At 42.2% G+C, this 26,375-nt stretch overlaps 1 protein-coding gene across 2 annotated transcripts in view; it reads right to left on the bottom strand.

Moving 5' to 3' along the window:
- The window catches only part of smg6 (SMG6 nonsense mediated mRNA decay factor), a 389,388-nt gene that overhangs the window by 351,420 nt on the left and 11,593 nt on the right, over nucleotides 1-26,375 (bottom strand). For both annotated transcript variants that reach the window (XM_059655460.1, XM_059655461.1), the window contains exons 6-8: nucleotides 23,504-23,582; nucleotides 11,700-11,810; nucleotides 1,519-1,740 (exon numbers count right to left, since the gene is read on the bottom strand). In XM_059655460.1, coding sequence (XP_059511443.1) covers nucleotides 1,519-1,740; nucleotides 11,700-11,810; nucleotides 23,504-23,582 — 412 coding nt within the window. The remainder of the gene's footprint in view (nucleotides 1-1,518; nucleotides 1,741-11,699; nucleotides 11,811-23,503; nucleotides 23,583-26,375) is intronic.

The following is a 26,375-nucleotide window of genomic DNA, read 5'->3' as shown; positions in this document are numbered from 1 at the left end:
ACACTTCAACTCAAGGAGAAAATAGCTGAGAGATATTTGTGCTGCTCCAACTTTGTAGCACTAAACAGAAGATACCATTTAAATGGAATTTTCTAATGGCACCATTGGGTGAACTGAACCTTTGAAACTATTTCCTTTAAGTTAATAAGTGAATAACTGAAGGTGAACAATGTACAACCATTCTGTTGAACAGGCTTGAAATCAAAATTTCTTGTAAGTTTTTCTTTATTGAGTGAGGCAAGTTAGTCAGCCTCAAGTGGAGGAAATAAAGTAAAAATTTACATGTACAAAATGCTTCAACATGTGGCAGTCTATTGATGCCAAATATGGACTCTGCTTTTATTGAGATTTGGTTTTAATATGTGGCTTCATTTGAAGTTTGCTTTTCTTTTGTCAGAGCCATGGGAAAGGTGGAAATTCTTTGGCAAAGGAGAAACAAACAGCATTGAATGACTGGTGTTACACGCATGACGCAATCAGAATAGTTGTTTTTAATCAATAATCAATTATTTAATTGTTACATGATTACAGCTATATCTGATGCTTACCTTAACATGATGGTGCGAAATAACTCCAAAAGACCATAAAGTACAGTAGCAGAATTGGGTCATTTGGCCCATCAAGTCTGCTCCATCATTCGATCATGGTTGACATCTTTCTTAACTCCATTCTCCTGCCTTCTCCCTGTCACCCTTGATCCCCTTACTAGCAAAGAACCTATCTCTGTCTTAAAGACATGCAATGACCTGGCCTCCATAGCCTTCTGCAGCAATGAGTTCCACTGATTCACTACTCTGAGTGAAGAAATTCCTCCTTCGCTGAGTTCTAAAGGTTAGCCCCTTCACTCTGAGGCTGTGCCCTCAGATCTTAGTCTCTTGAAAGGAGGATATACTTGCCTTGAAAGTGGATCAGCAAAGATTTACCATACTAGAAAGAGAGGGCTACCCAATCCTAACAGGTTAAATAAATTGGGCTTTTACTCTCTAACGTTGAGGAGATTGAGAGGTAATCTCATTAAAACATCCAAGATTCTGAAGGGGATAGATAAGATAGATACTCACAGGTTGTCTCCCATGGCTAGGGAATCTACAATAAGGGCATAATATCTAATAAGAGGCTGATCATTTAAGTCAGGTAGGAGGAGAAATTTCTTAACTCAAAGCATTTCAAATCTTTGGAATGCTCTGCCCCGGAGGTGGAGGCTTCTCAAAACCATCCTTCACCAAATAATCCACCCAGCTCAACCGTAAATACATTCAGTCAGAAAGATGCACTGTTTTCTCCTGCACTTGTTTCTGGCAATAGGGCATACAGCAAGCGTTCCAAAGTGCACACAACATGGAATCTGCAGGACAGATAACAATCTCAATCTAAACAATAATTATGACATGGTATGTTATTCAAACCCATCTACTTCTTTGAGTTACCATGCTCTTCGATTTGGTGGCAAGGGGCTATTTTCTAGTTAGGTGCATCATGATATCCACTGCTCAGAGATGACCACATCAATGTACTTACATCACTGGGAGAGAGATTTCCAAGGTCCTCATCCTGCTCTGATGTTCCATCCTCTCTGCCTGATTCACTTCCCTGAGAGGAGTGAGGGTGAGTGGCATGGATCCAAACCTCCACCCGGCTGGTGTCTTCCCCAACTTGCCGGAAAGTCTGCTTCCTGTCTTTGCCTCTGAGGCCTGGGCTGAGTTCAGATTCTTGCTGTCTTTTGAACTCAGCCTGCTCAGCCTGGAATAGAAAAACAAATACTCCCTCAAGCTCCATCCATACTCAATAAGTTGACACACACTGTTGAAATCATGAGAAGTATGTATTTCTAGAGCAACGTTCACAAGTACAAAACACCCCAAAGTATTTCACAGACAATGAAGTCTACTTGGAGCACAGTGACTGAGTGATGCATAAAAAGCAACAATTTTTTTCATCCTTCCTTGATATGGGCATCACTGACACTTTTGTTGCCCATCCTTCATATCCGTTAAACTGGGTGACTTGCTTTCAGGGATCAGTAAGGAGTCAACCATGTTGCAGTGGGTCTGGAGTCACACATAGACCAGACTGGGTTAGGACAGCCGATTTCCTTCCCCAAAGGACACTGGTGAGCCAGACAGGTTTTCACAACAATCATAGTTGTCATTACCAAAGCTGGGTCTGTTTTAATATTTCAGATTCAATTTTTGATTTCAAATTCCTGCCTCTACCAAGGTAGGATTTGAACTGGCGCGCCAGCACATTAATCTGGACCTCTAGACTGCTAGGTCGGTGAGAAAACCTCTATGTCATCATCCTCTGGAACTGTGGACAGCAAGCTCCCATACACAAAAATCAAAATGCATCCACATTATCTGATTTCAGGTCTTCACTGAAAGATAAAAGCTCCTCATGTCCTAAGACTGGAGAGTTACATGTGCTGATTTTGTTGTGAAATTATGATCTAGTGGTGGAGAGAGATCTGGCTTAAGGGCAGACAGATCTGGGTGTTAAATAGATCTCTAGACAGGGTGTTCAGAAAATAAACAGCAAAGTGAAAAAAGAATAGGTGCCATTTGTAGTTAAGGACAGCACTACAGTACTGGTGAAGGAAGACATCTGAGTTCAAGGACAGAATCAAATTAGCTGGAGCTAATGAATAAGAGGGATGCAATTAGAGTGTTTGGTGTAATCTACGGGCCAACAGCTAGTGGAAAGAATATACAGGAACAATCTACAAAGAAATTGCAAAGAGGTCTAATTATCCTTGACTAGTTATCATGGGGACTCAATTACCTGTATATTGATGGGATATAGGTAGTGTAAGGGGCAGCAAGATACAAGCATTCTGGACTGTGCTCAGGAGAATTCCCTACAGCACTGTCAGTCCTGTCCAATAAGAAAGTACAAACAACTAGGCCTAGCTCTTGGGAGTGATGCAAGCCAAGTAAATCAACTGACAGCGAGGGGAACATTTAGGGTAGACTTTCAGAAAAAGTAGGAACTGCAGATGCTGGAGAATCTGAGATAACAATGTGTAGAGCCGGATGAACACAGCAGGCCAAGCAGCAGAGGAGCAGGAAGGCTGGCGTTTCGGGTCTAGACTCTTCTTCAGAAATGAAGAAGGGTCTAGGCCCAAAACGTCAGCCTTCCTGCTCCTCTGATGTTGCTTGGCCTGTTGTATTCATCCAGCTCTACACCTTGTTATCTTATATTGAGAGAAGAGTGTTCATTGCAGCTTAAGGTTTAGAATAACAGTGGCAAATTACATCAATTAATACAGATCAAGAACAATCAAATGGCAGAGAATGGACTTCAATGGGGTAACAGCTGAGCTGGGTTAAATAAACTGAAACCAAAAACCCATGGGAAAAACAGTAACTGAACAATAGGCTACCCGCAAAGAGATGATTTCAGCACAGAAAAAGAATATTCCTTTAAAAGGGAAAGGGATACCAAACAAACCCAGAACTTCCTGAATAACTAAGGAGACAGAAACTGAATTCAAGAAAATCTCCTATTAAGACAGGTGTCAGATAATAAATATAATTGAGAACCAAGATGGATACAGAAAGTTCAGATGGTAGGTGAAAAAGCATGAACAAAAAGCGAAGAGAGACTATGAAAGAAGATTGGCAGCTAGGAAATCACAGTCGTCTGTAAGCACGCAACAGCAAAACAGTGGTAAGAGGAGTAGTAGACCCAATTAGGGACCAAAAAGGGGATCGACATTTAGAGGCAAGAGGTCTAAATACCCTTGACTAGTTATCATGGGGACTCAATTACCTGTACATTGATGAATATTTTGCATCTGTCTTTACCTATTCAGCAGACACTGCTCAGGCTTTGGTGACAGGGGAGGAAAGTTGCTAAAACTGATAAGGAGGTGGGACTGGATAAGTTGTTGATTCTTAAATTTTATGGCGCACCAAGACCAGATGTTGCGCATTAAAGAATATTGAAGAGTGTGAAGATCGCAGAGGCATTGTCAATTATCTTTCAGCATTCCTCGGAATGGAAATTGCAAACATTACAACCATTTTTCATGAAGGGTATTAAGATCTGCAAAGTATTACAAACAAATCAGTTTAACTTGGGGAAACTGCTTGCAATAATTATTCACAATAGAATGAGATGAATCGATTCAAAAGAGTCAGCATGGATTTATTCAGGGAAAATCATAACTAATTTGTTGGAGTATGTACAAAATGGTAAAAGAGAGAACTGATGAGGAGAAGGCTATTTCCATGGAGCATTTGGACTCTCAAAAGGTGCTTAATATAGTGTCACATGACAGATTAGGATTAAAGTTTATAGATCAATAAAAGGGACAATAGCAAAGTGGATAGAAAATCCACTGGATAAGCATATGGACGTACATGGAATAGTGCAGGTTAGATGGGCTTGAGATCGGTATGACAGGTCGGCACAACATCGAGGGCCGAAGGGCCTGTACTGTGCTGTAATGTTCTATGTTCTAAAAATTGGCTGAACAACAGGAAAGCAAGAGTACCAGTCAATGGATTTTTTCCAGGTTGGAAGAAGATTGCTATTCGAGTTCTACAAAGGTCAATGTTGGGACTCTTGCTTTTCCTGATATACATAAATGATCTAGATCTTGATATACGGAACAATTTCAAAGTTTGCAGATAACAAAACTTGGGAGAATTGTAAATTATAAGAACAGCGCACAACTTTGAAAGGAAAAAAGCATGTTGGTAGAATAGGCAGAAAGCTGGCAAATGAAGTTCAATGCTGAGAAGTGGGAGGAGGTACAAAGAACCTGGAGATACAGCATAAAGGGTGAGGTTTTTCAGAAGATTTGCAGCTCCAGTTTTGGATGAGGTTGTAGACTCGCTCACTGAGCCGGTGTGTTTGATTATAGACGTTCCATCATCCAGCTAGGTAATATTGACAGTGTGCCTCCGGTGAAGCATTAGAGTACTGTCCTGCTTATTGTTTATATGCCTCGGTTTGCTAGCGAGTTTTACATTACTTCCGGGTCTGTTTTTCAACAGTTTGTCCAGTTCAATGTGTTTGTTGATGGAGTTCCGGGTGACAGATTCAACTGAGACGTTTAAAAGGGCATTGAATGACTATTTAAACAGCTACCATGTGCATGGGGAAAAAGTAAGGATATTGACAAGAAATTAAGATGCTCGAACACCAGGGTATACATGATGGACAGTACAGTCTCCTTCTGCACTGTGACAATACTGTGAAAGGGAAGTAATTTCAACTACAGAACAAAGCTTTTATTCCCTATCGTGAAGAATTCAAGAGAAGGTGTGACCCCTTTACTACCTTAAACAGAAAGTGAGGTGGACACTCTTGAACATAGCAATGTGTAGAGGTCCAAGATTGTAAATGACAAAAATGGAAATTAAAACAGAGTACATTGTTTTATGCCATAGATGTTTTAGTTCAGAAGTAGGGTTGGGCTTGCTGCAGTTATACAGGGCCTTGGTGAGACTACAGGTGAAGTTGCGTGTGCAGCTTTGGTTTCTCCCTAAGACAGTCCCATAGGAGTGGGGGGAGGGGGCAGAAAGGTTCACTAGGTTGATGCTGGGGGTGGCAGAACTGTCATATGAGGAGAGACTGGATTGTCTGGGCCTGTGTTCACGAGAGTTTAGAAGGATGAGAGGGGATCTGATTGAAACATAATTCTTTTAAAACAGGTCTCAACAGCCTGAACAACACACTCTCCAGATCCCACTTCAACATTCTATATCACTGCTTTTTGAGGAAGAGAATTCCAAATGCAGGAAGGATGCTTTCCTCAAACTGTGGAGTCTAGAACTAGATGCCACTGAGTTGGGATACAGGTTAAGCCATGTAGGTCCTGAGATGAGGAGAAAGATTTCTTCATTCAATGGGTAGTGAATTTATGATATACACTACCACAGAATGGTGTGGAGGCCAAACTCATTATATATATATATTGAATAAAGAAATAGATAATTTTAGATTTTAAAGGCATCGAAGGATAGGGGAAGAAAGCACGAATATGGCAGAGAAAGTGGATTTTCATTGAATGGTGGAGCAGGTTTGAAGGGCCGAATGGCCTACCCTTGGCCCTTGTTTAACTGAAAATGGCAGGGAGATGTGCTTATCAAGCTGGAAGATATTGAGCATGCAGAATTTAACCAGGCTTCTGTATGTGCTAGAAGGTGCATTCCTGCTTTGCGTGAGTGCAAGTAGTGAGTATCACTATTGCATTTTCAATCACCAGTCACCCAGCCAACTGAGCTAACAGACCCCTACTCATTTAATTTATGGCCCCTTTGAAGCCATGGTTCCTTAAAGCTCTCAGTTTGTTACAGTGTTTTGAATGCCAGCTGAGCAGCATACTCCACAGAACACTTTGAATTAATTCAGAATCAAAACACCATCCCCTCAGCTATGAAATCATAGACACACAAATTCAGAGCATACAGCCCACCCATACAGCATAAAATGCAACTTTTTGTTTTACAAGTTTCTCAATTGTCAAGGAGATGAAAAATTATCTAATTATATCTTAAAAATACTTAAACCTTCTGTATTACTGTTTTTTGAGGAAGAGAATTCCAAAGACACTCAACCTTCAACATTTTTCCTCAGCTTTGCCTTAAATAGACAACTCCTTATTTTTAAATTATGACCCTGCCTCTCCACTACAGCCATGTATTGAGCACAATACTATTGCGGAACACAAAAGTCAGTGATAATGCTCCCTGTCCATGAATCACGAAGTAGTCTGGTAGAAGTATGTCAGAGCTACTACCTGAGAGACACTGGTCAAACAGCAAGAGCCTACTCATCGAAACTGAAAGTGTATAGCCAACAGGAGCAGAGTGTGCTCTGCCGGCTTAAATACAATGTACCTAGATAGCGTACTCTAACCCTAAATTCAAAGCCCACGATCAACAGGTATACACAGTAGCCTTGTACATTGAGGGACAGCAGTTAAGGGCATGACAGCATGAACAGAAACATCTCATTAGCAGTTGATATAGCTAATCCTGTTTCTACGCCAGTGAGACTGTCCCACACTGAAAACTGTGGAGACAGTACACTAATCGGGAAGTGGAATTCACTGAATCCTTTAAAATATCTGTGGCAATGGAGTTTGATAAATGATGATTAAAATAGATTTTAGGTATGATGGCAAATAAGGAGAATATATTCTCAGCATGAGATTCTAGACATGATCTGGAGTTAAGGGAGAAGGACTAGACAGGCAGGATGGTTAACTACAATGTTGGCTCTGGATCCTGCTCGTCTAAGGTAAAGAAAAATATCCTGGACTGAAAGCAATAATTTTGTTCCCAGCCACACTGCCAGTAGTGCTCAGAACAGAAGAACTGATCATTAACATACAATGAGACACAACAGCTCCCTCAGTGGGAATCTCTCAGACATTTGGACCGTGCTGGGGAAGAAAAGGAAAGACAGGAATGCTAGTACAAAACTCTCACAGTATGAAGCAGGAGCTCCATCTCAGTGCAAATCACACATCACCATTTAGTTTGGGATGGAGAGGGGAAGAAGATTGAAGAATTCCAACACAGATCCTACTGAGCTCAATTAACTCCTTCTGAAGACTAAGCAATTGCAAACTTTGAAAACAAAAAGAATCAACCTCCAGTAAACAAGTAGTAAAAGCTGCTGAATAAGAACATGTTCACAAAAGGATTGTTATATCGAGCTAAACTGGTGGTTAGATTGCTACTTTCTGCAATGAGCATTTACACTCGCACACAAACTGGTGTTTAGGCTCTCAGATGTATTAAGGAAATTTCAGGGTGGATTATGTCAATCTCAGGAAATATCTGCCAGACAACATTGGGCTTTTTAGAATGTATTGATGAACATATTTTGTTGAAATGGCTATTTGAAGATCTTTAGTGCAAAATGCACTATAAAATACTAACACACGATGTATTAGAGAAGAGTTATCAGTGGTTTTAGGTGGTCAGTGAGCCAACCTCTGGTCAGTAACTGTCCTGTGGTTAAGCCCAAAGTGGGAGACAATCTTCCTCAATAAATGTAATGCAGCTTTGCACATTTTAAAAATCAGGGCACTTGAAAACCTCATTCTCCAAATACCACTTTCCCATAGCCTAGGTCAGACATTCTTAATAAAGAGCAAGTAGGGGAAAGTTACTGGGTGACAGACACTTAGAACTGTACTTAGCTAAACATTTCCAGATCCTGTAAACAGATCCACAGGCTGTGTATAACTAGAATTATGATTGAGTAACCGTGGAGTCAGAGGTACAGCAACAGTGCTGATAGTAGTGTTTTAAAAATCCATCACCAGGAAGAAATGGCACAAATCTGATGTGAAGCCACACTGGCACATAACAGACTTCCCAACTTCACGCATAGAAAACATGATTATAAAGGGCGGTTCCAACTCAAAATTGGAGAAACACTTCTTGCAGACCAGCAAGGACAAGAGGAGATTATTCAGACCTCCCATCAAATCAAACTGTAGCTGATCCATTTCCATCAATCCGTATGCATTCTCTCCTTTATCACCATGCCAAGCAGAAGTCTGTTAATGATCATTTTAAATTCTAAAATAAGCTAACATCCACATCTTTGGCTGGGAGATACAGCTCCACTTGAACCACCCTTTGCATGAAGACAGTTTTCTAACTTTTTTATCCTTCGACAATCTAGCAAAATTTAAGGTTCTCTCCCTTTTTCACAGACTCCATTACAAGCTGAGAAGGTTTCTCGCTATCCTATCAGTGCTTTCAAAACCTTAAAATGTGAAACAAATCACTCTTTATCCTTCCCCACCACAGGCAATACAAGCTTGGTTTACGCAATCTTTCTTGTTAATCTATCATACGGGTCTGGTAACATTATGAAGACGACTCAGGGCTGCAAAGGTTTAATATAGAGTTTTTAAAACTGGAAGTGGGCTGTGTTCAACTTAAATTGATGGGATAAAGCTCCAGTGTCTGAAGATTGTAAGACTCTTAAGGCACTCTCCATTTAGTTAAAAACTTCTCATGAGTGATTGGCAATAAACATGCTGCTGTTTTCAGACAGGCACATTGATCTACTCTGCATCTGACCCTGGGCTCTACCTGTCCTGAGAGTATTTGATTGGGAAGGTGTAGAGGTTGCTTTACTCTGTATCTGAGTCTTCTGTACGTGTCCCAGGAGTGTCTGATGGGACAGTACAAAGCAGGCTTTACCCTACATCTAACATATAAATAATATTCATGGTTCCTACAGCATCGAGTTGCCTTCTTGAACCACTGCAGTCCTCAGTGTGTCCTGTAGGGAGCATGCGCCATAATTTTGAAGGAAGTGATATATTTCCAAGTCAGGGTGGCGAATGGCTTGGTGATCTTCCCGTGTATCTGCTACCCTTGCCCTTCTGGGTGGTAAAAGTTGTGGATTTGGAAGGTGGGAGACTGGAATAGCACATCAGGTCAGATAGCATCCAAGAAGCGGGTAAGTCAATGTTTCAGGCCAAAACCCTAAGCTCTGACAAAGGGTTTCGGCCCAAAATACTGACTTTCCTCCTCCTTGGACGTTGTCTGATCTACTGTGCTCTCCCAGCCCCACGCCTACAAATTCTGGCTTCCAGTATCTGCAGCCCTTATTGTCTCCTGGATTTGGAAGGTGCTGCTGGAGGAGACTTGATGAGTTATTGTAATGTGTTTTCTACATGGTACGCACCACTACCATTGTGTATCAGTGGTGAATAGAGCTTTGGTGAAGATAGTGAATGGTTGCTGAAGTACGTTGGTTTGTTCTAGATATTGTTGGAGCTGCACTCATCCAGGAAAGTGGTAAGCATTCCAGTACACTCCTGACTTGTGTCTTGTAGATGTTGGACAGGCTTTGGGAAGTGAGGTGATGAGTTACTCATTTCAGGATTCCTAGCCTCTGATCTGTTAGTGTAGCCAAAGTACGTGTGAGACTGGTCCAGTTCAGCTGCTGGTCACTGATAATCCCCAGGATGTTAATGGTGGGAGATTCAGCAATGGTAACGTCATCAAATGTCAACAGGAGATGGATGGATGCTTTGTGAAGACTGTCATTCCCTGGCATTTGTGAGATGTGAATGTTACTTTCCACTCATCAGCCCAAACCTGGAGGTTGTCTGGTCTTTCTGTGCTTGAACATGGATTACCTCAATATCTAAAGAATTGTGAATGCGAAATGTTCAGCAACATTCAGCAGGAAACATCTCCACTTCTGACCTTATGGTGGAGGGAAGATGCTAAAGATGGTTGGGCCTGGAACACTACCCTGAGGAACTCCTGCAGAGTTGCCATTCAGTTCAGATGACTGTCCTCTTACAAACACAACCATATCCTTTTGTGACAGATATGTCTCCAACCAGCAGAGAACATTCGTGCTGATTCAAAATGATTCCAATTCTGCTATTGCTGATTAATGCCACACTCTGTTAAACAGAGCCTTGGGGTGTGACCTTCACCCCAGCTATGGAATTCAACTCTTTTAACCATGTTTGAACCATGGCTGTAAAATAAGTCAGAAGCTGAGTGGTTTTGGCAGGACCCAAACTGAGCCTCACTGAATATGTTAGTCCTTTGCAAGAGTCACTTGAGAGCACATCGACAACTCTACCTATCACTTGGCTGATGAAGAATAGACAGCTACATCAGTCATTGGCCTGGTTAGTACAGGCCTGCTTCTTCACACACAGAGTATACCAGAGAAAGTTTAGACATTGTCAGACAGGCACCAGTGCTGTAGCTGTATGGGATCGGCTTGCCTAGGTGTTAGTTCTGGAACTCAGTTCTTCAGTATTATTGCTATGGTATGTCAGACATTTGATGGGGACAGTATGGCGGCAGTTTTACTCTGTATCTAACCCTATGTCATACCCATCCTGGGAGAGTTTGATGGGGACACTTTAGAGGGAACTGTTCCCTTATCTAATCCCATGATATCACTGTCCTGAGAGTGTTTCATGAAAGCTGGTTGGTGGGTTTGACTTAATTGGGAAGGTCTGAGATTTGTTTTTCCATTCAATATTCCATAAAATATTCTTATTCACTGCTTATATAATTAAGTTCTACAAATACTGCAGCTCACAAGGAACTTATGTACAGTGTGATAGCTGCAGAGGGTGATGAACTGTGAATTACACAGGCCATTCAGCCCACTGCTGGTTGTGTTAGACATGAGACTCTTCACAGCCCCATTAAAGTACCTGTGAAAGTGCAAATGATCTCAGCAGGGATTGAATATTCAGCTGTGTATTCAGCAGGGCTCTGCATTTCATCTTTTTGATATGGTTAAGTTTCCAAAGTTTTCATGAAACTGCATTTCTTAAAAATATGCACCATATCCCTGTGTAATCCTGAGATGTGACCTGCAGAGACTGTTGCCTTTTAAACCTCTCCAATGCATTCAAGAACAGTTTATTCTGTTTATTTTCTGACAGAGGAGTGAGACTTTGATCCTAGTCTGTTCATTTGCCAAACTTGCCATCACAGTCGTGCAGAAGGCATGAGTGGTCATTTTCACACGGCCCATTCGACTTGTTTTTCTGATCTCGACAAGTCACAGAGATCTCACAGAGCTTTCCAGCACTGCCACCAAGGTCTGTTTATGACTAAGTAAACATTAGCGAAAGCCAAGCTCGTCCACTTGCTCCTTCCCTCCTTCCTCCCACGCAAGCATGTAATAAAAAAAACTGCCAGCCTGCTCCCTGCACTGAGTGACAGACTGACCTTCCTCTTGGTTTCTTCGAAGAGGCTCATCAGACTTTCCCTAGCTGTAAGGATTGGATTGCTGGCAGCGAGACTTCGCATGTAATAGTAGACAGCATCCAGCTTCCGCCTCTGTTTTAAAAAAAATGAAAAAAGGAGCAAAGATGAAACCAGTTTAAAAACACAGACACAGCTCAGCTGAACCCAATTACTGAGCATTCCCACAATTGCTTCATTTTCACTGAATTCTATTAGTCATAAATTATCCAAGTTCATAAAACCACTGAACATTTTACCCCTGGCTGGCTTACCCCTGAGAACTAGATCTCAGATTTATCAGACCCAACACAAATACAATAAAGCAGCCTCCTGTCTACACCACCCAACCCCCAACACGGCCCCTAGATATTTTGAGAGGTGTATTTAAATGTTCAGCTTTAGAAAGCTCTCATCAGCATTGGAAGTACAGAAAACAATCCTACAAGTATTGTGTAACAACTAGAAAAGTGTTAGTTAACTGCAAATGCAAAAACCAAGCTAAGACTTCACACGCTGTGGGTCATAGCAAGAGTACACACCAACCCCAAAACATCCACCATGTAGAACTCAGTACACCCCATGTCAGGTGAAAACATTGAGGCTCAAGACCAAAGACTTCACTATTCTCGCTAATGCACAGAACCTTTTAGATTTCATGCAATATCATTGCATTAATTAACATCAACCACACGCTTACAACATTCAATGTCAGGAAATCAAATTCCTTACCTATTTTAAATGTGAAATCTAATCAACTAGTGAGTTTAGTAACTTCTCACCAGCACGTCAAAAACACCCTGCATTACACTTCTCATGAACAGCTGACATCTAGTGGGGCAAAGAACAGCACATTCCAAACTTTGACAGTTTAATTTGAGGCATTACACTAAAGACCAAATCTCAAAAGCAACAGCTTAGGATTCTGATCAACAGAAAAGACACCTGAAGCAATCGTTACAGACACAACATATCCCTTTAATAATGTCATTACAGCACTTCACAGCTGAAGAGATATAGTGACTTTTTTATAGCACAAGAAACAGGAACAGGAGTAGGCCATTCAGCCCCTCCACCCTAGTCTGCCAGTCAATGGATCACAGCTGATCTGATAGCTCTCATATCCTTTTTCCTGCCCTTTCCCCATAACCCTTGATTCGCCGACTGATCAAGAATCTGTCTATCACAGCCTTAAATATACAAAAGGACTCAGTCCCCACGGCTCTGTGGCAAGGAGTTCCAAAGACTGACAATCCCGTGAGAAGAAATTCATCCACATTCCAGTCTTAAATTGGTGCCCCTTTATTCAGAAACTTCACCCAAAGGAAGCATCACTGAACAAACTGCAGTGGTAAGAAAGACCAGTTATTGGTTTAGTGAAATGTCGGCTTAGAATAGAATGCTTGCCAGGATACCAGGAAAGCTCCCTACTCTTTTCACAAGAATAAAATGATGATGTTTTTTCCAAAACAAGTAATTTAGTAGCATGCTAAGACTCTAGATCAGGACAGATCTTGTTTAGTCATCGGAGCTGGTACTGGGAGACTGCTAGATTCTCATCAAATGGAGGGTCATCAACCTGGGATTAATCAAAGGGATAGTAATTCTGCTCCTAATCACTCAAATCAATGACTAAGAGATTAATCAGGAGAAATGAATTAGAACATGACAGGAAGCTAGCTAGAAATGCAAAAATGGATAGCAAATGTTTCTGCAGCGATTTTAACAGGAAGAGGGAGTGAGTGGTGTGAACATTAGACCTCTAGAGGGTGAAACTGGAGAATTCATAATAAGTAATAAGGAAATGGCTGCTGAACAGATATTTTGCTCATGTCTTCACAAAAGAAATGTGGATAACGAGGTGGTGGAAGTATCTGTTAGATTCTGGAAAGTTTCCATCACAATAAGTGGCAGCAAATATAACTTCTCTGTTCAAGAAGGGAGAAAAGCACAAAGTAAACTGTCGGCCAGTTCACATGACGTCTGTCATCAGGGAGATTTTAAGAATTAAACAGGTTACACACAGACACAGAAAAACTCAACACAGACCAGCACAGCAACAGGCACTTGGCCTACCATGTCTATGCTGACCATGATGCCATTCTAAACTATCCCCCTATACTCTGCCTGTTCATGTGTCTGAGCGCCTCTTAAATATTGCTACCATCTCTGCTTCTACCACCTTCTCTGACAGCACATCCTAGCACGCACCACTCCCTGTAAAAAAAACTTGCCCCACACATCTCCTTTAAACTTTTTCCCTCTTACCTTAAACCTATGCCCCCTAGTATGTGACATTTCCACACTGGGAAAAAGACTCTAACTATCCATTCTACCCATGACTCTCATAATTTAATATACATCCATCAGGTGTCCCTCAGCCTCCGGTGCTTCTTTTCTCCCCCAATCTTCCTTAGTGATGTAAGGCTCACCAGCCTGTAATTTCCTGGGTTATCCCTGTTGCCCTTCTTGAACAAAGGAACAATATTGGTTATTCTGTTGTCTTCTGGGATGTAGCCTGTGACTAGAGAGGATACAAAGATCTCTGTCAAGGTCCCATAAATCTCCTACTTTGCCTCCTATGGTATCCTGGGATAGATCCCATCACTTATCTACCTTACAGTTTTTCAAGACATCCAACACACCTCTTTCTTAACATCGACACGCCCCAGAACATCAACACACCCCTCCCTAATCTGAACATCATCCAAGTCCTAATCCTCAGTGAATGCTAATGCTAACTCCTCAATAAGGCCCTCATCCACGTCCTCTGGTTCCACGCATAAATTCCCTCTTTTAGCCTAGAGTATTCTTTCCCTGGCTACCTTCTTGCACCTTATCTATGTATAAAATGCCTTGGGATTCTCCTTGATCCTACTGGCCAAGGGCATTTTGTGCCCTTTATGTGACTTCAATTTCCTAAACCTTACATATTCTTCCTTTTTCTTTTTGACGAATCTTTCAATTTCTCATCATCCAAGGTTCCCAAACGCTGCCGTTCGTATCTTTCACACTCAGAGGGCCACACTGGCACTGAACTCTGATCAACTTTAAAAGATTCTTTAAAGTGGACAAGTCCCCAGGTCCGGATGGGACCTATCTCAGGTTACTGAGGGAAGTGAGACAGGAAATAGTCGGGGCCTTAACAGATATCTTTGCAGTGTCCTTAGACACAGGTGAGATCCCGGAGGACTGGAGATTTGCTAATGTTGTCCCCTTGTTTAAAAAGGGCAGCAAGGATAATCCAGGTAATTATCGACCGGTGAGCCTGACGTCAGTGGTAGGGAAGCTACTGGAGAAGATACTGAGGGATAGGATCTATTCCCATTTGGAAGAAAATGGGCTTATCAGTGATAGGCAACATGGTTTTGTGCAGGGAAGGTCATGTCTTACCAACTTAATAGAATTCACTGCGGACATGACAAAGTTGATTGATGAGGGAAAGGTTGTAGATGTCATGTACATGGACTTCAGTAAGGCGTTTGATAAGGTTTCCCATGGCAGGCTGATGGAGGAAGTGAAGTCGCATGGGGTCCAGGGTGTGTCAACTAGATGGAGAAAAAAACTGGCTGGGCAACAGGAGACAGAGAGTAGTAGTGGAAGGGAGTTTCTCAAATTTGAGACCTGTGACCAGTGGTGTTCTACAGGGATCTGTGCTGGGACCACTGTTGTTTGTGATATATGTAAATGATTTGGAGGAAGGTGTAGGTGGTCTGATCAGCAAGTTTGCAGATGACACTAAGATTGGTGGAGTAGCTGATAGTGAAGGGGACTGTCAGAGATTACAGCAGAATATAAATAGATTGGAGAGTGTGGCAGATAAATGGCAGATGGAGTTCAATCTGGGCAAACGTGAGGTGATGCATCTTGGAAGATCTAATTCAAGGGCGAGCTATACAGTTAACGGAAAAGATCTGGGTGTTCAGGTCCATTGTTCCCTGAAGGTGGCAACGCAGGTCAGAAGAGTGGTCAAGGCATATGGCATGCTTTCCTTTATCGGACAGGGTATTGAGTACAAGAGTTGGCAGGTCATGTTACAGTTGTATAAGACTTTGGTTGGGCCGCATTTAGAGTACTGTGTGCAGTTCTGGTCGCCGCATTACCAAAAGGATGTGGATGCTATGGAGAGGGTGCACAGGAGGTTCACCAGGATGTTGCCAGGTATGGAGGGCGCTAGCTATGAAGAGAAGTTGAGTAGATTAGGATTATTTTCATGAGAAAGATGGAGATTGAGGGGGACCTGATTGAGGTCTACAAAATCATGAGGGGTATAGACAAGGTGGATAGCAAGAAGCTTTTTCCCCCCCCCCCAGAGTGGGGGACTCAATTACTAGGGGTCATGAGTTCAAAGTGAGAGGAGGCAAGTTTATGGGAGATATGCGTGGAAAATTCTTTACGCAGAGGGTGGTGGATGCCTGGAATGCTTTGCCAGCGGAGGTGGTAGACGCAGGCACAACAGTGTCTGTTAAGATGTACTTGGTCAGGTACATGGATGGGCAGGGAGCAAAGGGATACAGGCCCTTAAAAAATAAATGACAGGTTTAGACAGAGGATCTAGATCAGTGCAGGCTTGGAGGGCCAAAGGGTCTGTTCCTTTGCTGTAATTTTCTTTGTTCTTTGACTCCCATATGTCAGACATGAAGTTGTGCTCCACAGATACCCAATTTAGTTTCACCAGTTCCTTTGTAATACTGTTGTAATTAGCCTTCCCCCACCATGTAGCACTTTCACCAGAGAACCAGTCTTATCCTTTTCCATAATAACCTTAAAACTTCGAATTATGATCACTGTTCTCAGGATGCTCCCGCACTGAAGGCTCGAACATCCGGCCAGGCACATCTCCCAATACAAGGCCCAGTACAGCCCCTTCCCCAGTGGAGCTATCTTCATATGATTCAATAAACCCTCCTGGTTACACCTAACAAATTCTGTCCCATCTAAACCCCTGGCACTAAGGGATTCCCAGTAAATACTGGGGAAGTTAAACTCACCTACTGCAACAACCCTACTGTTTTTACATCTTTCCATGATCAGCTTACATGCCTGTTCCTCCATCCTGCTGGCTATTGGGAGGCCGACCATCATAGTGACTGCACCTTTCTCAGTCCTGAGTTTTACCCATATGGCCTCGCTGGAAGAGCCTTCCAAGATGTACTCGCTTAATACAGCTGTGATATTCTCTTTAATCAGTAATGCTACTCCCCCACACCTTTTACACCCAGTGGGCATGGCTTTGACAAAGGAGTGTTTTAGCAGCATTATAGATAAAAGGAGCCTGTGGGTGTACTGCATTTGGATTTCCAGAATGCACTTGACCAGGTTCCACAAAGTTTTTACACAAAGTAGTGACTGACAACGTGCTGACTAACACATCAGCATGGATAGAAGACTAGCTAGTAGGAGAAAACAAAGTATGCATAAATGGGTCTTTGTTTGGTCGGCAGGATGTGACAAATGGAGTCCCACGGTGATATGCTAGACCTCAACTTTTTACAATTTATATTAATGGCTTAGATGAGGAGAACAAAGACATGTTAGGCAAATTCACAGAAAACACCAGGATTGGCGGGAAAGTATCTTGTGAAGATGATGCAATTTCACAGACGAATACAGACAGGTTGGGTGAGTGGGCAAAAATGTGGAAGTTGGGAGTACAATGTGGGAAAATATGAAATTGCCCATTTTGGCAGGAAGGAGTATTACTTAAATGAAGATCAACTGAACAATTCCAAGGTGCACTATTCTAGTGCATGATTCACTAAAAGTTAGCATGCAAGAACAGCAAGCAATTAAGGCAGCTGATGAATGTTAAATCGAAGAATGATATACTTGGGCTATACAGAGCATTAATAGATTGTATCCAGAGAACTATGTACAGTTTTGGTCCCCTCAGTTAAGGAAAAATGTAAATGCATGGGAGATAACAAGGTGTAGAACTGGATGAACACAGCATGCCAGGCAGCATCAGAGGACCAGGAAGGCTGACGTTTTGGGCCTAGACCCTTATTCAGAAAAGGCCCGAAACATCAGCCTTCCTGCTCCTCTGATGCTGCTTGGCATGCTGTGTTCATTCAGCGCTACACCTTGTTATCTCAGATTCTCCATCACCTGCAGTTCCTACTGTCTCTGCACTGGAGACAGTTCACAGGTGGTTTACCAGTTTGATAACTGTAATAAGTAGATTATTTTATGAGGAAAGGTGGACATCTGGGCTTTGTTTCTGCTGGGGTTTACATGGTTGACTTGACTGAAGACTACAAGATCTTCAATAGTCTTGACAGGATGGATGTGGAAAAGATGCTTCCTTTTGTGGATCAGTTCAGAACAAGGAGGCACAGCTTTAAAATTAGGGACCACCATTTTAGGGCAGAGATGGAGAGACTTTGGAACACATCAACAAGGTATAGATAGACAGATTCTTGTTGGGCAGGAAATCAATGCTTCTTGCAGGTGGACAGGAATGTGGAATTCAAAACAAACGGATCACAGCCTTTTTTTTAATTGAACGGTGTAGCAGGCTTGAGGGGCCAAATGGCCTACTACTTCTGGTTGTACGCCTATATACTATCCCACACGGTTGAGTACAATAGACCATCTCCATCACTTCCACGTTGTGACCATTACTTAGTATGTAAACAGACAGACAGATACGGATGCAATTCAGAATTCTCCAAGGCTGAAAATGAGTCTGCAGGGACCAGGTTGTACAGCATAAAGTTAAATGTGAAGGAAGTGAGTGCACAGCAGTTTCCACCCAGTTCCCAGCAGCATGTGTCAACAGCATACAGAACCTGAATCTGCCAACCTCCCTCAGACATGGCCACATGGGGAAGAGAAAACCTGTCACTTTAGTACCATGGGGAGCAACATTCTGACTGAGTTTTGAGCAAATCACTAGAGCATCATGAGAGTTTTACATTCACACAATTTTCATTTAGGTCTAGAAAGCCATCATCACTGGAAACTTATTCACACCACAGACTTTCAAATCCTAGATTTTAATGTTGATGCATTCTGTCACTGGGATGACAGAACCAGATTTACCTACATCTGGAGCCTCTGACAGATCCCAGTGTCTCAGCTACACATTTAAAACTGCACCCACATAAAAGCAACTCTCCTCTGCAAATAGGGTCAGCTTTCTTGTGTCACTGTACACAGCACTCATTAGTCGTCACTTGTCAGTCAAAATCTAAAGATGCCCACTGATTCCCAGACAGATCCAGGCAACTGGCTTCTCTCCACTCAGAATACAATGGATAAAACATTAGCTGAAAGTTAGGGCTGTTATATCAGAATGTACAACTGGTTTAGCACCTCCTCAAACCACATTAATCTCAAGCAATAATACAAAGCAGATCCCACAGGGGAATCAGAAAACGGCCCTACAGGGGGCATGAGAAGAGGAATGAGCTGGGGTAGGGGAGAGGAGCTAGCAAAAGCCAGTATGAAGCTGCAGCAGCCAGTGTGGAGTCAGGATGACGGGGGGGAGGTGTGGATCAGAGCATGAGTAGAAAAAAAACTGAAGATGAGGACAGCAGAAAAATACATCACACCCCAATAGACATACATTTGGATAAAGAGAAAAGAACTGAACTGCATAAGTGATAGTTAATACTGTTAGGTATCTGAACTACTCTGAGAGAGGAAATGATCATATCAATAATTAACTAGCACTATTGACTGAGGTACAGAGTCAGGATTACCAGGCAGTGCTGCTGTTTATCAGGCCTACATTCCACTCTTACAACTCCTTCCAATGTTGGAGGGGAACTTCTCTGTGAGAGCAGCTGCCAGGGCAAATGCACAAAGCTAGAATGGCTAAACAACTATACGGGACTCTGCTCATGGGACCAAGATGATTAGAGTCTATCAGTTCTGTGTAGTGGAGAAAGGAGAGGAGATGAAACCAGCTGCATGTTTGGAGAAGAACCAGCATTCTGAATGGCTCTGACCGACTGCTTCCCCAAATAGCGATTCTGGAACATGGGGACAGCATCCTTGTATCTGGACCATGGATTCAAACCAAGTCCTGGATTCACACCTCAAAATAGGGACTGGGCCATTGATACCCCACTCCATACAAATCTTCACGGAAAATGGCACCCACTTTCCTAACAACCAGTCTAGGGTTAACCACACAGAGCTTGCTTAAGCGTCAGAACAGAGGACACCTGAATCAGCAATCAGGCAATAACATCTTCCCCCTTCCTTCAAGTAGCCACGTTCTCCATTCTACATCCATCCGCTGAGAGAGGCCTGCCAGCAAAAACAACAGATTCCTCCACACTTCAGCACTAAAACGCTTCTATACTCATTTGACAAAAAGCATGCACAATACCCCTGGGGTATTAGCTGAACAGAAAGAAGAGATGGAAAAGCGATCTCACTGCTGTCAAGTGCCCTGTTTCACCACTCAGCCAAGAATGGCAAAATTCACTGTAAATGTGCCTATATGGAAAGAAATGTAAACTCTGGCCCATTGTTGCAGCTTCACAGCATGAATCTCGCAGTTTTAAACTCTCCCACGATGGTTGCACAGATGACAACACTTGGTAACAATGAGATGGCTGCATACCAACCCAATCTCCTGGGTGCACTTCAGATACTCTGCATCATTAACCCTCCAAATACTGATGAGCGCTGGGAATTTCCAGTGCCCATGGGTCAGTCACTTTGCTGCTATACACACACAAACTCCAACACTTATTACTGCATTACCCAATGGATGATACTTATTAATCCCACGCAGCAAACATGACATTGTTAAATACAAAAAGAGAGCATTTCTGCTGGATTGCCCTCTTGTTTCAATTCAAAAACTCACTTTTATTCAATGAAATTCTTCAGCATTACAGATTTCGCCAGCATAAAGTCCCTTTCCATGGAAGGTTCCCAACTTTCAACGTCTACTCCAGCATAGTTTTTATTGTCCACTCCCAAGTGTTGCAATTTCTAGTAGATAGTGTAGGTGGTGATCAGTGGGTTGGGTGAACGTATAACAAGGCTGCTGGCCACTCTGATAGGAATGCTTATGGATCTTGCATTTGGTAAAGTTGGATGCATGTGGAAGTGATTTTATGACATGGTAATTGTTTGGGAAGCAGTACGGAAAGTGGCTTAGTTCTCAAATTGGCCCGATTTCAATAAGGATCTGCACTAGGATCTTAGCTCTGCATCATATTTATCAATGACTTTGATGAAACAGCCATATATCTAAATTTGCTGTCAGCACCAAGTTAGGAAGTACTGTTAATGCAGATAGGAGGAAGAGGCTACAGAGAGATAGTGACAGTTTATAGGAAAACTGTCGGAGATGGAATTCAACATGACAAATTGCAAGGCCATCCATTTTCAACCTGGTAAAGATGAATCAAGACACTTTCTTCATGGTGAGAAACTGAGAACAATAGGAAAAAAACAGGTTTGGGAACGGACATAAACGATTAAAGCTGATGCACAAGTACAGTAAATCGAAAAAACTTATCAAATGTAGATATCTATCTCAAGGGCTAGCACTCACATGAGAAGTTTTGCAAGCATATAAGCCCAGATTATTTATTGGACTGTTCCATTTACATTTTATGATGTATTTAGATTGGAAAGCCATATGCTCTGGGGGCTGTTATCCATAGAGTCATACAGCACTGAAAAAGACCCTTTGGTCCAACTTAATCATGTCAACAATAATTCCAAACTAAACTAGTCCCACCTATCTGCACTTGACCCATAATTTTCCAAACATTTCCTTTTCATGAACCTATCCAAATATCTTTCAAAAATTGTAACTGAAGCCACATCCACCATGGTTTCTTGAAGTCCATTCCACAAACATACTATTCTGTAACAAAAACTGCCCCTCATCCTTCTCTTCTCACCATAAAAATATGCTCCCTCATCTTGGAATTCCTCACCCAAGGGTGACCCCTCAACCTCCTACGCTCCAGTGAGAAAAGCCCCAGCCGATTAGCCTCTTCCTAGAATTCAAACCCTCCAGTCCCAACAACTTCTTGGTAAATTCACCTGAAAGCTAAATTCTAACTTTGAGATACCTGCACATAATTCTAATTATTGATAGCAAGTTAAAAACAACTGGAAATGAGCTTTGCAACTTTCCAGTATTTCTTGATACAACCCACAGGAGCCCAGATAAAAGAAACTGTCCATTAGTTGAAGTGGCTATCATTTTCACAGCTGATCCTGTAACCAAGCTGTTAATCAACTGCACTGGGGTGAGCTAGAAAATTAATTCAGATAGATGCTGTCCAGCAGTCTGATGTTTAACATTTGTCCATGGATTACACAGTCCAACTTTTCAGGGCTCTTGTCGTACATTGGTAATATCTTCAAGGCAGAAAGCCGATGTTCCAGCTCCACTTGCTCCAAAGGTGTCATAAGATCCCTGGACAAGTTGATTAAAAATGTAGAGTAGACCTCTTATCAGTGGTCTACGTCAGTCTCCTCAGCTGAAATCCAAAGGGGACATTTACAATAGCAACCATGTTTGCTCAGCTGTGAATGCCAACCTGGTCAAGCAGCATGACAACACCACTGTCTGCTCGCCAGAAGACAGCCAACATTCAATCAGCAAGTTCAGGAGAGGAAGGGAGGAATTGCACAGCCACTGTCTTTCAAAGGAGATTCAAACATATCTCCAATATAAGTCACTGACAGTGAACTCAACATACACCTTTCAAAACAGCTGCCATTCAAAACCAGAAGAGCAGCTTTCAATGAAATCGATCAATCAGGCACCATTACATTGCAATGGAACCACAACGCCACCTACTGATCACTGCTGTATAAGCATCATGTCAAGAGAGTTAGGTACCCAATTCACGGTTGCTTCACAAGTGATGCCAGAGGAAGGACAGGTCAGTGATAGACTACAAATTGTGAAAATATTGCAAGAAACCAAGTTGCTAGCAAAGACCGCAAGGCAGAAAGTTGCAAGATCAAACCTCATTCATACAGTTAAGTGCAAAATTCAAACTGGAGTTTGAGTGCAGTACTCAGAGTGCTGCATTCTATCCATAAGATATAGGTACAGAAGTAGGCCATTTGGCCCCTCAAGCCTGCTCTGTCATTCAAGAGGGTCATGGTTCATCTGACATTCCTCACACTCACTTTCCTGATCTTTCCCCTTGACCCTTGATTTCCCTACTGATCAAGAATCTATCTATACAAAAAAAATGTATTTCAATAGCACCCTACATAACCATCAGAAACCTCAGAGTACTTTGTTGTCAATGAAGTGTAATCGCTATTGTAATGGAAGAATCACACTCATGCACAGCTAACTCCTGGACACAGGGATGTGATACAGATCAGATAATTTGTTTGTGATGCTGACTGAGGAATAATTCACCTGTCCTTCAAAATAATATACACCCACCAGATTAATTCTGATCCAGAAAATCTCTCACTCGACAGTGTTGCACCCTCTGAGCGATGAGACCTCACACCAAAGGCCAAACTAGATACTTGGATGCATGATAAAGACCCAACGGCACTATCTAAAGACAAGGCACTTCTTTTGATGCCCAGACCAATATTCACCTCCGCATAAAAACCAATTAACCGATCATTATTGATCAACTCATTGCACTTCCTTACTTAATGGCATTCTCTTTCACTGTATATGAGACATCTTGAGACACATGAATTATGTTTACAATTAGGAAATATGATTCAATAAACAGATGAACTCAAGTCACAAGTGTACAATCCGGGTAGCTGAGAAAAGCTTCAATTCTGGAGAGTCTTGAAGTACAAACTGAGGATCTCACCGTATAGATGGCTAGAATAGCAAGTTGATTGTAAGGGCGTCCATTTTTTGGTGCAATCTGCTGCGCTTTTAAATACCAACTGTGGAGAAGAGAAAGTAGACATTAAATAAAGACCAATGTAAACAATCCCCTCTATTCCAACATGCTGATCAAATAATAGTTTTTGCCACTTCAAAAGAGCTTTCCCACAGCTGTAAAGGAATGGAAGAATTCTCCCCAACCACAAAAGGCCACTGCAATTAATTTTGCCAGTCTTGGTTAAATTAATAGCAGATAGAAAGCAAAGTGAAGGAATAAATGCCTCATTCTCAGGATGGCAGGCTGTAACCATTGGGGTACTTCAACGTTCAATGATTCAAACCACATCTGTTCACAATCTACATGAATAATTTCGATGTGGAGTCCCATTGTCATATTTCTCAATTTGTTAAGGACACCAAACTGGGAAGTAACATTAACGTGAGTAAGATGCAAACAAGCTTCAAAAGGGCTCGGACAAATGACGCGAATGGAGTAGATCACGGCCGGTGGAACATAATGTGAAATTATTTACTTTGGTATAAAGAGCAGAAAGACAAGTTATTTCTTTATTGGTGAAAGATTGAGAAATCAAGGGTCCAAAGGGACCTGGATGCCCTTGTCCATGCATCGCTAAACGGAGCCTGCAGGTGCAGCAATCAATAAGGGACGGAGGTGGTCTTCATCGTAAAGCAATTGGAATACAGGAGGAAAGCTGCCTTGCTGCAATTGTACAGAGCCTTGGTCAGACATCACCTCGAGTATTATGTACAGTTTTGGTCTGCTTGCCAAATTGGGAATGTAATGAAAGTTACCGAATTGAAACCTGGGATCATGGGATAGCTTTATTCGAGACAGAGTACAATAGAACATAGAACAATACAGCACAGAACAGGCCCTTCAGCTCTCATGTTGCGCCGACCTGTGAACTAATCTAAGCCCATGCCCCTACACTATCCCATCATTATCCATATGCTTATCCAAGGACTGTTTAAATGCCCCTAATGTGGCTGAGTTAACTACATTGGCAGGCAGGGCGTTCCACGCCCTTACCACTCTGAGTAAAGAACCTGCCTCTGACATCTGTCTTAAATCAGCCCTCAATTTGTAGCTATGCCCTCTCGTTCAAGCTGATGTCATCATCCTAGGAAAGAAGACTCTCACTGTCCACCCTGTCTAATCCTCTGATCATCTTGTATGTCTCTATTAAATCCCCTCTGAGCTGCCTTCTCTCCAATGAGAACAGACCCAAGTCCCTCAGCCTTTCTTCATAGGCCCTGCGCTCCAGACCAGGCAACATCCTGGTAAATCTCCTCTGCACCTTTTCCAATGCTTCCGCATCCTCCCTGTAATGGGGCGACCAGAACTACACGCAATATTCCAAGTGAGGCCGCACTAGCGTTTTGTACAGTTGCAGCATGACATCACGGCTCCAGAACTCAATCCCGCTACCAATAAAACCTAACACATCATAAGCCTTCTTAACAGCACTATCAACCTGGGTGGCAACTTTCAGGGAAATATGTACATGGACACCAACATCCCTCTGCACATCCACACTACCAAGAATCTTTCCACTGACCCGGTATCCTGCCTTCTTATTATTCTTCCCAAAGCGAATCACCTCACATTTATCCGCATTGAACTCCCTTTGCGACCTTTTAGCCCAATTCTGCAGTTTATCCAAGTCTCCCTGCAACCTGCAACATTCTTCCACACTGTCCACCACGCCACTAAATTTAGTGTCATCTGCAAACTTACTAACCCAGCCACCTATGCCTGTGTCCAAGTCATTTATAAAAATAACAAACAGCAGTGGTTCCAAAACAGATTCTTAAGGCACACCACCAGTAACCAGACTCAAGGCTGAATATTTTCCATCAACCACCACTCGCTGCCTTCTTACAAAAAGCCAGTTTCTAATCCAAACTGCTAAATCTCCTTCAATCCCGTGCCTCCATTTTTTCTCCAATAGCCTACCATGTGGAACCTTATTAAAGGCTTTACTGAAGTCCATGTACACCACGTCAACTGCCCGACCCTCATCCACATGTTTGGTCACCTTCTCAAAAAACTCAATGAGGTTTAAGAGATATGACCTGCCCTTAACGAATCCATGTTGACTATCTCCAATAAAATTGTTGCTTGCTAGATGATTATAAATCCTCTCTCTTATAATCCTTTCCAAAACTTTTCCTACAACGGACGTAAGGCTCACTGGTCTATAATTACCCGAGTCATCTCTACTGCCCTTTTTGAACAATGGGTTTGTATTTTCTACAGTTTCAAAGAACAAGAGGTTATCTCGTTGTAAAGTACAAAATATATACAGGATGTGAGGCAGAGTCAATGGAATGTTTCCACTGGCTGGAAAATCTAAAAGCAGGGGATATAATTTCAGAACACAGGCCATTTCAGACTGAAATAAGGAGGAACTTCTTCAGAGAGTGATGAAATCTTTGGAATTTTCTACGAGAGGGCTGCAGAAGACCAATAATTAAAAACATGGCCAATATGGAAACTGATATGTTTCTGGAGACTGTTGACATCAAGGAGTCTGGAGATAATGGAGGAAAGCATGTTATGATTGACAATCAGTTCCATCCTAACTGAATGGTAGATTAGGTTCAGTGGTCTGAATGGTCCACTCTTATTTCTTTGTTCTCTTCCCACCCACTTTGTTCTGCCATAATTTATTCATTGCCCTCTCTGCTGACAGAATTACCTCATTAATAAGCCTGTTGCATGTCATCAAGAAACTGAAAGTGCAGTCACCACTCTGGCAGGTTTGTATCGATGTCAATCGGCCTCTAATAGCTAAGTACTGATGAGCTGAAGAGTTTTGTAAATGCCA

This window comes from Stegostoma tigrinum, chromosome 27 (assembly GCF_030684315.1).
Source record: "Stegostoma tigrinum isolate sSteTig4 chromosome 27, sSteTig4.hap1, whole genome shotgun sequence".
NCBI lineage: Eukaryota > Metazoa > Chordata > Chondrichthyes > Orectolobiformes > Stegostomatidae > Stegostoma > Stegostoma tigrinum.
This window is presented reverse-complemented; position numbering and strand designations above follow the sequence as displayed.